We start from the raw sequence: 12,453 nt of genomic DNA, 5'->3' as shown, positions 1-12,453 counted from the left end.
TCCTCCCCAGCTCCCGCCGCCCGCGGGCAGCAGCTCAAGCGTCCCCTCACCTTCGGCTGACCGCCATGGACGCCGCTGCCGCGCGGCGGGCCCAGATACAACCACGGAGAGCCGGCCGGCACACCGCGAGCTGCTGCGGGCGGAGGCCGCCGCCCGCTCCCCCCCGCCCGTGGGCAGAGCCCGCCGCCCGCTCTCCCCCCCCCCTCCGCGCTCACCGCCCGCACCGCAGGCCGCACTCGCTCCGCGATGCTTTGCGTTACCCCGACAACGGGGCGAGCCGCGAGCGGAAACTGCCGAGCGGAGCCGAGGAGTGGCGGGAACGGCCGAAGCTGCCCGGCGGCGCACGGAGAGTGGCGGAAAGCGCCGAGCGCAGCGGGTCCCGTGCGTCCCGGCGAGGGGTGGCCGCTGCGCTGTCGCCGCGCCGCACGCGGGTCCCAGAGCTGTCTTCAGGGTTTGGTGGCCTAACCTGTGAGGAACTTCTTCTATCGCAGGTGATGGACTATGCCGCCGCCCCAAGAATCGAGATCCTTCCCCAAACCCTCTCGGCCCCCATCATTATCACACACCTGCTGTGACGGAGCGTGACCCAGCTGAACCTCGTTATAGAAACGCGTAAACATATTTAATTGTACAGCCCGGAGCTCAGTGGCTCTTTCAGAGTTTTGGGGGGAAAAGTTTTTAACTTAATGACCAAGTTTTTCTAGTAACATCTAAATGCAGACAACCCATAAAGCCCTCCTATCATGCTGCCATCTTCCAACTCAGCACACCACCTACAACCCACGTCAGGGACAGCCCAGCTCTATTCACAGCTCTTGTCCCCTGGGCCTGCAGCCAGCCCTAACAGCCAGGTTTGCCTAACACCTTCAAAAGGGTTGAAAAAACTCAAGACCAAATCCTCACAGCACCGTCTTAATCCACTGTCATTTGTCATTCCCCTGAAGTCACACTTCTATGCAAGCTGATGAAAAGCCACACCTGGTACAGCTATGACAAACAATTCCTGCATATTTCAAGGTTGATTGTCCACGTGTAACATGTGATTTGCGTGATGTTTATCAGTTTTCTTTCCCAAATACACAGGGACTCTTCTGATAAAAAATCCAAACAACCAAAAAACAAGCAACGACAACAAAACTCTGTTTTGGTACCAATCGGAGAAAGTACCCAGTGAGAGGCACAGAGTATATCTTCTAGAATTATGGGCAGGCTTCAGGTAGAGAGGCAAACCACTAGCTTTAGACCTTCTTGCAACATACCAGCAACCCCCATAGATGAGAGCAGCAGAACTGAGAAAAGTCCTGTTTTCTAGAGCTTTTTATCTTCTCCCTTTCAAGGCATCAGCTCTAAGAGTCATTTATGGCATCTCTTCATAGTGGATCCTTGGACATGCAATAGCCCTGTTAGCTCACTCACGTCCAAATCCCAAAGCAGAGTCAGCAATTAATCTCTTGCCTCTGCCAAGCCAATTGTTCTCAGTCTGTCCTTCCATGGAAAGGAGTCTGTCCTTCCTCTTACCTGGACAGGGAAGAACTGCTTTAGCAACACAAAGATCATCCATTATTGTTTGCCAGAATAAACAACTTCAGAGCCTTTTAAGAAGAAATAAATTATGAATTAAATGTACTAGCTTCTAAATAATCTAAAAGGATAACAAAGAATATTCACTATATTGGTGGCTTTTACATATAGGATCTTTGGAAAAGTACTTGCATGTTATAACTTGCAGTGATCGTTCACATTAGATGCAAAATTAAAAATAGTTTAACATAAATCTAAAGTATTAACTTTATCCTTCTGCTGAACAGCTCTGCATTGCTTCCTCTATTTTCTAGTAAAAATGCAATTTGGTATTCATACCTTAAAATACACAGGATGTGCAACAAATCCAAGTTAATGCTCTTGCCTGGCCTAGAAAACTATGGCAACAAATGCTGGAAAATTATTTACATTTTGTAGCTGCACAGGTCTGTAAAAACAGAATAGCGAGGAAGGGCCGCGATCAAAACTGAACGAATGGAAGTTCCAGAGTCTTTTGACATCTCACCCTACCTCGTCTCTCAGCTCTTGTCCAACTCCTTTTGAGTCAGCTTTTCTCTTACAAACTTTTAGATACATGAGCAATTCCACACCTTAACAGTCCACTGGAGGCAATAAGGCTATTCAAGCATGGAAAGTTATTTATATACAGAGAATGGAAACCTTCAACTGGAGAGCTGAACATAACTCCACATCTCTTGGCAAAGCACTATAGAAATACGTGATCGTGGAGATGCAGAATCCATCATTTCCTAACAGTATTGTTGAATTTGCTTATGGCCAAACCAAGCAGCAGAAATAAGCCATATGATCTCATGCTAGATTATAAAAAAATTGAAAAATATTCTCTTTTAAAAACCCCAAACAATTAAGCTGCAGATTTAAATGCAAAGCTTGACACTGGAGACAAAGTTATTTTTAACAAATTCCATTTAGAGTAACTTGGTTACTCACAAATACACTTTACAGCATAAATATAGGTGATGAGACAGTGCTCAAGACCATTACAGTTCTATTATTATAGATGATCACTCGCAACATGCTCCACAGGAGCCAAATTTTCCAGAATTCAGACAACATCACGAAGCTCAACTAGTTATGATTTTATTTCTAAACTTACAAAGATTTTCATCAGAAGAGGACTAAGGCATCCTTTCCAGCTATGAGAGTTATAAAGAATCAAAAAAAGAGGATAATCTAATGTTCATTCCACAAGCACATTAAGGGAAAAGTATCTTACGCAGTATCAGTTATAAGATTTTGTAAAAATTATCAGTTAACTTGAAGTTACCACATAGAAGAATCAGTCTACATCAAGGAGCCTCCGCTGAGAAAAGAAGGATGCCCAGCAGCAAACCCTGGTCCAGCGAAGGGCCTCACGGGAAGGGGCGCCTGTTCCCACACGCAGCCCAGGAACGTCCCAGTCGCTCCAGGGAGAGCGGCCCCGCGCCCATGCCGAGCTGCCAGCGAAACGAGGGAGAGTCGGCGGCGCGGGGGCGGCGCGGGGGCGGCGCGGGGGCGGCGCGGGGGCGGCGCCACAGCGCCCCCGCCTGGTAGCTACAAATACTGCACCGCATGAGAATCATCCGCTCCCTGGCTAATGGAGTCCTGAGGCCCGTCCCAAGGGCTCGGCTAGAGGGCTCTCAATTGGTGTTTCTTTCAGCCAATCAACGGTCACGTCTCGAGTTTCACCCCGCCCCTGGCGGACATTCGCTGTAGCCTCTTCCTCCGCGCGGAACTTTCGTCACCCGTCCCGCGCCGCGCTTTGTTTGGCTGGCGCTAGGGCCGCGGCCCCGCCCCCGCCTCGCTCCCGCTCGCCGCCGACCAATGGGGCGCGTTGTTTGGGGGGGCGGGGAGCTCCGGTGCTCTCAGCTGGGCCCGCGCGCCGCGGCCCCGCCCCCGGACCGGGCAGGGCGAGGAGGAACCGGAACCGCGGCGGCCCCGGCCCGGCCCGAGCCCACCGCGGCCCCGAGCCCGGCCGAGCCCGGCGGCGCTGGGACCGCGGCTGGGTTTCGGAGCAGCCCGGGGAAGAGGTCGGCCCCACAGCCGGGAGCGGGGGCTGCCGCCGCCAGCAAAACTGGGAGGGCCGCTGGGCTCCGCGCCGGCCGCCTCGGGAGCTGGCGGGTCTGGGCGTACCCCGGGAGTGCCTGGGGCTGCGGGTGCCCGAGCAGCCGAGGCAGCCGCCGGCAGGCGAGCCGGAGCGCGGAGGCTGCGTGACGGCATTGATGCGGCAGGTGAGGCAGGGGCGGGGGATGGAGCCTGCGGGGCGGGACGCGCTTGGCCATGGGGAGACCGACCCAGCCCTGCTTCCCCTCCGGGCCGGCCGCGCTTGGGGAACGCGTCTCTGCCGCTCGGCAGGCAGCGGAGGGACGGCCACGAGGGTGTAGACGACCAAAGTAGTGAGGCTGAAGAAATTTTCACTTTGGGAGAAAAAGGGAAAGGAGGAACAAGGTGAAAACGAAAAGAGAAAGCGGCTATAACGGGGGAAGTGCAGGTAGGGCTTAGGCAGAATGCTGGAAGGAGCCAGTAGTTGAGAAGTGGGTCAGATCCTGGGGTGTGCTACTCGGGTCCAGGAAGGAGCTGTCCCCAAGGAATGCGTCTTTGTTTCCACCTCTCTAATTGTTGGGGGAGGCCAGTGGGTGGGTGCATCATTTAATTTGCAGCAATAAAACGAAGCTTGAAATTATTTAGGCCTTGCCTACACAAAATTTTTGGGCACACACTGTCAGAATTGGAAGGTACCTGTCCTCAGAATATGTAGAAACTGTAGGTTTTGGTGTGTGAAGAACCAGTCTGGAACTAGGAACCTGTCAGGTGAATAGCCAAATGTCAGTGTGAGCTTAGATCCACAGTTTAGATCAGATTACTGAGCATTTTCAAGGGGTGAAACATGGCCTGACACAATTCTGGATGGGTTCAGTGGTTTAGCTGAAAATTAGAGGGAAAAACATAATTTTAGTAGTAGGAGTAGAACCTGTTAGCAGTAACTTCATGAGTTTGTGTGCCATATCATGTTGATGCATCTTCCTTAATTTGAACCTCTTCATGCTGGTTTCAGCCTAATCCATAGTCATTCCAATGTTTCTGACATTCAGAACTTCCTCCTCTTTTTTTGTTATCTTTTCCCTAGATGGAAGTTGGATGGTGGCTCCTGCCATGGTGTCAAGGCAGCTGCATCCCAAGTGCTGTTCCTTGCTGGGTGCTCTAACTGGTTCTTTCTTGGAAACTGACTTCTTTTAGATATGCTGTCAGTATTTTTTTTCAGTCCTTAAGAAAAACTGAAACAGTTTTTGGGTTTTAACAGATTATGTGATTTGATGCCTTAAGTTTGTGCCCCTATCTGTCATTTTGTTCCAAGTGTTTGAAAAACGCCTTCAGAATTGAGAGGATTTGTAAAGTCAGCACAGGAAGTGGTCATCCCAGCAACTGGTCCCAGTGGCAGGTCCAAAAGTTGTCAGATGCCTTTGAAAGCACAGGGATGCTCCCTTGGCACATAAGGGTTCAGGGATGCCCTGCTTGGCCAGGGTCTTTGCATGGCCAGAAGCCATGAAGCAAAGGTGCCCAACCGCTATAGGTGCCTTCGAAGTTTACTGCCCTCCAAATTGGAAAAAAAAAAAAAAAGAAGAAGAAGAAGAAAGAAAAAATGGGGGGAAATGGGGTGGCAGTAATTCTCTCCCAGCAGAGGGTGCGGGCCTGGGGAGCCGGTCCCTGCCCGTTGCCAGTGACAGAACAGACCCGGCCCATGGTGCTGCCGTCGGCGGGGGTGGCGGGGTCGGGGCTGCCCGGCGGGAATGAGCGCGGGGAGGTGCGGGGTGGGGGCGGAGGGGAGCGGGAACCTCGGGAGCCTCGGCCAGTCCCAGCCCCAGACACACACACAGAGGAGGAGAATCCGCCGCCTCATCCAGGAGCATGGAACCCCCCCCCGCGGCGGGCCGGGCCGCGGCTCCGCGGTGAGGAGGGAGGAGAGCCCCGGGCTCGGGAGCCACGGAGGGGTGGGATGGGGTGGGATGGGGGAGCAGCACTTCCCCGCTCCCTTCTGCTCCGTCGGCCCTGCGGCTGCCGCTCCTCCGGCGCTGGCGGGCGCTGCCACACGCCCGAGTTTGGCCGGGCGATTTCTCGGCCAAAGGCGGCCCGGAGCCCTTCGGGACGGAGACGGGGGACTACCGGGGGGCCCTGGCCGCCTTTTGGGCAGGTTTAGGGGGGGTTGTGGCGGGGCTTTCTCCCTCCCGTCATCGGCACAGGTTGTTGGGTCGGGACAGCAAACGAAAGGGGATTTAGTAACAAACAACGGCGGCCATGTTGAGAGGAATTTCTGCAGCTAAACTTCTCCCCTCTCAGCCCAGGGGTTTCTCTGCCTCCCCGGGGGGCTCCCTGGCCTGACTGTGTGCCCCCCTCTTTTCTCCCTCTCCTCCCCCGCAGGATGACAGTGAAACTGGGAGAGAGCAGCGGGGAGGAAGGGGTGAAAAAGCTGGGCAAGAGAGCAGGAGGAGATGAGGAGTCCCTGGAAGAAGGGGCAGGAGGAGGAGGAGAAGCAGCTCCAGGCAGCAGCAGCACAAAGAAAGAAGAGATCATTAACAGCAACACTACCAGCAGCCCCCCATCGAACCCCAACTTGTCACCGGCCCCTGCCTCTCTCCAGCCCTCCCAGAGCCAGGACCAGCATCATTTTCTCAGGTCCAGCGTCAGACCTCAGAGCAAGAGACTGAAGAAGGATTCCCAGGCATCCTCCTCGGTTGGCAGCAGTGCTGCCGGGAAAGGCAAAGGTAGTGTGTTTTGACACCCGGAAAACATGCAGGCAAGGGGGATGGCAAAGGGGAGTCACTTGTCGGGCTGTGGGTTGTCATTCTCTTTCTGTAGATGCCATCTTTTGTTTGTTTTTGGGAAGGTGATTTGGGGCTTGTTTCTCCTGACTGAAATCTTTGTGTCCCAAGGCGTCAACTTCTCTGTTGCCCACTGTCCTCTCTGCGCTTCCAGAAATAGGGGGTCTGGATATTTATGTTGAGGACGAAAAAATTCTACATTATTGAAGCAAATCTTTAATGCCTTTATTTCATCTCTTTTGAGTTTTGAGAAATGCCTGTATTTTGATTAGGAAATCAGACTCTTAACTAGCTCTGTAATCAGGTGGCCGCACTCTGAATTCTCTTATTGGATAGTAACAAAATATTCACTGGGTGCTAGTTAGTACAGGGAAAAAAAACATCCACAAGAGATTGGTGATTTTCCCCAGTTACGTCTATTATCCAGATAACTATTTTGGAAACAGTGATGAAATACACATATTGACATAATCGTTTCTAAGGTGTTGGGAGTCTTGTTTCACTGTTTCAAAACAGTTTGGGCATCTAAGTGATTCGAGATTTTATTAAGATTGGTTTGTATACATCTGAAAGTCTGTAGGTACAGACATGCACACCTGTTTTTTCACTTAGCATTGGAGACAAGAATTTGATTTTTTTTGGAGCTGTTTCTAACTGAATAGCTGGAAGGCAGCAGGGATATTTGAATATTTTGGTGCTATTGTGTGTGCTCAGCAGTGACTAGATGGCATCTTAGCACTGCAGTTGGGCTGTACTTGAGCCCAATTTTGAATACAATGCGCTGAAGTACTCAAGTGTTATGTTCTGTTAATTTTTGAGAACAACACCACTCAAAGATTGCATCAGCATTTAAAATAATGAAATTTACTCTTGTCTGGTAAATTGAAGTATAATTCCATGTAGTATGAATATGTCTTGGCAGTTACCTCACTCTTGTACATCTCAGGAGTGTGCACGTGCTGGGGATTAAGTAAACATTACAGTTCTGAGTTTTGTGTTGCACTAATAAAGCAGTGCAAATTGGAGTATTTTAGTTATTGTTGTATCAGAAAAATGTTCTTGAACTCAGTTGCTTGACAGTTGGTATAATTGACTAAACTATTTTTAAATACCTTAGTAAGTCCTCTTTAATCTCTTGAATGTTAAATGAAAGCTCTGTGTGGTGGTAGAGGACAGAACAGAAAGGCCTATGTAATTTTTCTTCCAGTTGTGTGAAACCAAATAAACAAACAAATGGAATACCCAGGAGTGTTTGACTGCTTATAATTAATTCCAGGATTGTAAATAGTTACTAGATGAGAGGAGGTGTTTCTTTGAAATATGTCTTGTCCATGATTCACAAGTTGAATATGTCCATTTGAAATTATTCGATAGATTTGGAAGCGCATACATGTGTGAACAAACACATGTATTTATGCAAGTGTATATTCATGTTTGTACATGAACATTTATTTCCAATTCTAGAGCAGCAGAATGTATTTTAACTAGGAATGGCAACACAATAGGGAAAAAATTCTTTCACTTTTGCAATTCAAATTCCAAAGCAAACGTAAGAAAATTACATACAGAACAGAAAATACTATATCAGTAACCAGTCATGGATAGTGTTTGCAATCACTGTACCATATTGTCAGGTTTGGGAGAGCTTCTTAAATTCATCAGGAGTGACAGTGGTAGAATTATCACTGTGTTTTCAGTTTTTCAATTTTAAGACCAGCCACAGCTCTGCCTGGCCAGATTTGGTGTGAATGTGTCCAATTGATTGAATTCTCTGATATGGTTGAGATTATAATTGTCAGATTTTGGACAACAGAGCCATGAACTGGGATCCTTTCTAGTTTGAATTCTTTATGTTCAGAGATGCATAATGAGAGGTTTTCCAGGCTTGTCTAAATTCTCCCTAGTGAAATGCATTGTACTCACAAGTCACAGTGCTCTGTGTTCTGAGCAGAGCATCTCAGAGAGCCAGCTTCTGATAGGGAATGAATGGACTTAAATTCTTTCATTAGCAGTCCCACTAACTTCCCCCTCTCTCTGTAAGTATAAAAATGATGAAAAGCTGGAGTGCCTCAGTTCTGAACCTGGAAGCTTTTGGATTATGTCAAAGTCAAGGTGATGTCTCTGCGCAAGTAATTCTGACAGTGGCCAGCTGGAGTGACCAGACCATGCCTCCGCTTTGGTCCAGTGAAACTTGTTTTTTTGTCATAGGCATTCAATAATGCTGTGTAACTGTCAACATTTTTTAAGTGATTCTACTTCTAGAACTTCTGTATTCTGAAGGGAAAACTCTCACTTGCCAATTTTTAAGGAGTGTGATCAATGCACTTTCTTTCAAATTACAGTTGCTCAGCAGGCATTGGTTTGCCTTCAGAAAAGTTTTGAAAATAGTAGTTTTTTCCTGTGTGTTGAAAATTCCCTTTTACTTTTGGCATTCATGCTTTTAGAGTCCTTAATTGTGGCAGACAAAGTATTAATAAACTTGGCTGTAAACTCGAAAGAGTGTGCCCACTCAGCAGCTGCTGACTTTTCAACTTTATCTTACTGTGGTTCAGGGGAGCTTGCTCATAATCATTCCCAGGTTATGCCTCTTGGAGTGTGTAAACATGTTGCTAATAGTCAGATTGCCCTGATGTACTCTTCAGTTGCACCCTTGAATTCTGCCTCTTGCTATTTGTGTAGTGAGGTGCACTTTTGAGTTTAGGGCAAAAATTGCGTAGGAAGTAATACAGTAAAATAAAGTTTTGAAAACTGTTTCACCTCAATAGCCAATCCATTTGGAACTGTGGGAAGGTTTATTAAATTTCCTGCACAAGTATCTAAATATCTGCTTTTTTTTTAATTATTATCATACTCTTTTCAACTGTTCATCACCTTTTAATTGTATTTTCAAGGTTGTAGTCTACCCCTGAACTGAGGTGTGACTTGTGAAGCAAGGAACTCTTCAAGTAACTTGCATGAAACTAGCAGGAGCTTGAAGGACTAGGGGTGTCAAGACAGTTTATTGTGGGAGTTCCTGTGCAGGGAGGCTTGTTGAGGGAGGAGATGCAGGCCAAGTTAAGGTTGCTGCAAAAGAGGGATTTCTGAGAATTTGCTTCTCAAACGCCAATATACCATGTGATTGCTGAGCACAGGTATTAAGATGTGTTTTGGGGCTTTGGTCCATGAAGCCAGAGTGGATGGAATATGTGTGTATGCTGTGGATAAAAGGCAGTGTGGAACACATTGCCATCACATGCTGTAGATGTAGCTTGAACCTGAGTAGAGTATTGCCATTTCTGTTTTTATCCATTTTCTGAACGCAGAATGAAGTCAGAGAACCAGCCTAATGGTGATGAGCTGAAGTTTGAAGATATCTTTTATGCAGTTGTTCTGGATTTATTTCTAAAATGTGTAGAATTGCTCAAACAAGTATTTGGATTTGTTTTGCTGTAATAAGCAGTTCTTTTTTGAAAAAGGACTTACTCAGTTAAGTTAAAGTGTTCTGTCTTTTGGCGTGGTATAGAACTTGCTGAAAAGCAGTCTAGTTTATTTCAGCTTGCGAGAGTTTCATGTTCGGTAGCATATGGGTTAAATCAACTGTCTCCTGTAGAGAGGATTCAGATACCAAAATACCTGATGTATGTACTTACAAAGTGTTTTATTGTATCTTCCTGAGTTCATATGTTACAGAATATACTGTAACCATCATTTGAGATGTTATTCCTCCAGAATTATTTCTCTAGGACATGAACCGTTGTTTAAAAACTACCTGGCACGGTCCCTTGTTCTGACATTCTCCTTAATTCTATCCATCTCACTTGCGCTTGGCACCTTTCCTTCCATCCTACCTTGACATGCTTTCATTCATTCTTTGCTATCCCATTTATGCCAGTTCTCCCTCCCTACCTTTGGAAGTGGCTCAGGACCAATACTCAACAGTATGTCATCCTGTACTGCAAGAGGAGGATTTTCTCCTCCTGTGGTGTAGGTACTGAGCTCTGACAGGTACCTGCCTGCGAGACTGCATGGCCGCTGTGTTAAGTGGAACTCCACACTGAGCTTTATGGGTGTTTTCTTCAGGAAGAACAAGAGAACAGTGATTTACAGGAGATCTGGGAGTGACCAAATATATAGTAAACCATGGGGGACTTTTTATAGCTCTTCTTGGTTAGCTCAAATAGTGCTGCCTTTGATACATTGTGTACTAAACATATCCTGCCCATAGAGAAGCAAGCCTTCAGTGTTGGTTTGTTAGAAGGCTCTGGTTGATAATCAGCACTGTGTATACTTTAAACACATTCAGCTACCTCTAATTTTCTAACTAGCAACAGTTAGGAGAAGATAGGCTACCATTGTCCATGTAGGACAGTTACCAGCTGAGCCTGAGATTAGCTGATTCTGTCAAAGCATGGTACTAAGAGTGCCAAGGGCACAGGTACAGTTCCTGTATGGGCCATTCATGTAAGAGTTGGACTCCATAGTCCCTGTGGGTCCCTTCCAACTCAGAAGAATATTGTGTGCATTTATATTTCAAACTTCGGATGTTCACAACAAGAACACTCTATAGCATAACCATACAATAATACATAAACTGTTCTAGGCTCGCCCTTCTCAGGAGTCCATTCTATGTCCTATGGAGGCAGGGTAAAAAACTTCCTTTGCACTTAAAAAGTTCGCAAAATGAAGTGTTGACTTGCGGGCAACTTGTCTGTTACAAGTTGGTATTTGCATCCCGCCCTTTGGGGAGTGAGTTAGTCCTAACATTCTGCATGTGAACTGTGGCAGGCGAGAGTGTGAATGCACCATCCTGTATATCAAGGTGTTCCCAAATGAATGTTCCCCCTACAGTGACTGGTGATTCCTGAAGAAGTTGAGATGTTGTGAGCTAAGCCTGTAACCCAGTCTGTGTGTTGGGATACAAGGGTGTAGTGAGAATTTACTTTGGGGATTCCAGCTTCTGTGTGTGTGTGTCATCTGTCACAGAAAATATTAATCAGCTGGCCTGTAAGAACTGCCAGTGGAAGAGTGAAAGGCATATTCTGAGATGCTACCTAGAAGGAAGAACTTGTGTCTGTAGCCACAATGAGAGCCTGATACTATCAGTGTCTCGGTTATTTTAAACGTGTGTTCCGTTGTTTGACATTTTCATATTGGATTCTGAAACTGCAGTCTTTAAATCTCTTTATATAAACTTGTGCAAGTGTTTATATTTTGCTTAAAACTAAAGAAACAGCTGTTTCTATGGAAATGTAGTTTGAGATGATGATATGCTGATCACAGATAAATGAAGTTTTAATAATGGGACATATAGATGGGTAGAGAACACTGGACAAAAGGAATTAATAAATTTTACTGGAATGCTGGTGCTCTGACCCATGATTTTGTTGGGGGTTACAGTTCAAATACTGAGTACAAAAACCTGAAGTCTTTGCAAACTGTGTATTGAAAGCTGAGAGAGAATGCTGGGAACTTACACATCCAGATGACTGCCTTGTACCTTGTACACAGGTGCTAGTGCTCTCGTGCATTTGGAGCAAAGGGAAGGTGTTGTAATAGCTGTAATGGTGTGGATGTCTAGGTCACTGGATGGGTGATGCAAGATGAGTAGAGAGTGGGAGAATGTTCAGCTTGTCTTTGTCTTGTCTTTTCTGTAAATGATTGCATTGAACAAACACGTGAGCAGGTTATTAGAGTGAGCTCCCTACTTCTCCACAGCATTCTGCAGCAGTAAATGGTATAGCTGGCCTCAGGGGAGCTTCTTGTTTTAATGCATTGAAGAAGTTTTAAATCATCCATTATTGGGAATTAATCATAGAATGGCCAATAATTAGTGAGGGGATGAAAGCTCGTCAGCTGTTCTGCATGTAACAAGAATTGGATACAGTAAGATTGAGATAATGAGTTTATGGGAGGTGATTTATTGATGTATGACTGGTTTTGGTTTTTCCTTTTATCCTGAACTGGTCTGTAGATCTTTGGTTTAGAATTCAGTACCTTCCATTGCTGTACCAAGGTTCAGTATTCTCTACGTTGGATTGGGATAACCCGATGATAAATATTACCATGCACAGTAGTAAGAAAGATTATGCAAAGGAATAATAAAGCAAACCCCTTT

General features: G+C 46.6%; 1 protein-coding gene across 2 annotated transcripts in view; it reads left to right on the top strand.

Annotated features, from left to right (window-relative positions):
- The first annotated feature begins 3,571 nt into the window (after positions 1-3,571).
- CRAMP1 (cramped chromatin regulator homolog 1) overlaps positions 3,572-12,453 on the top strand; it is a 49,513-nt gene continuing 40,631 nt past the window's right edge. The window contains exons 1-2 of one of the 2 annotated variants that reach the window (XM_062504011.1): positions 3,572-3,773; positions 5,959-6,302. In XM_062504011.1, coding sequence (XP_062359995.1) covers positions 5,960-6,302 — 343 coding nt within the window. In that variant the 5' untranslated portion in view covers positions 3,572-3,773; position 5,959. Of the gene's footprint in view, positions 3,774-5,958; positions 6,303-12,453 lie in introns of those variants that run through there. The other variant, XR_009933726.1, reaches the window with a different exon arrangement.

This window comes from Cinclus cinclus, chromosome 16 (assembly GCF_963662255.1).
Source record: "Cinclus cinclus chromosome 16, bCinCin1.1, whole genome shotgun sequence".
In the NCBI taxonomy this organism is placed as follows: Eukaryota; Metazoa; Chordata; class Aves; order Passeriformes; family Cinclidae; genus Cinclus; species Cinclus cinclus.
This window is presented reverse-complemented; position numbering and strand designations above follow the sequence as displayed.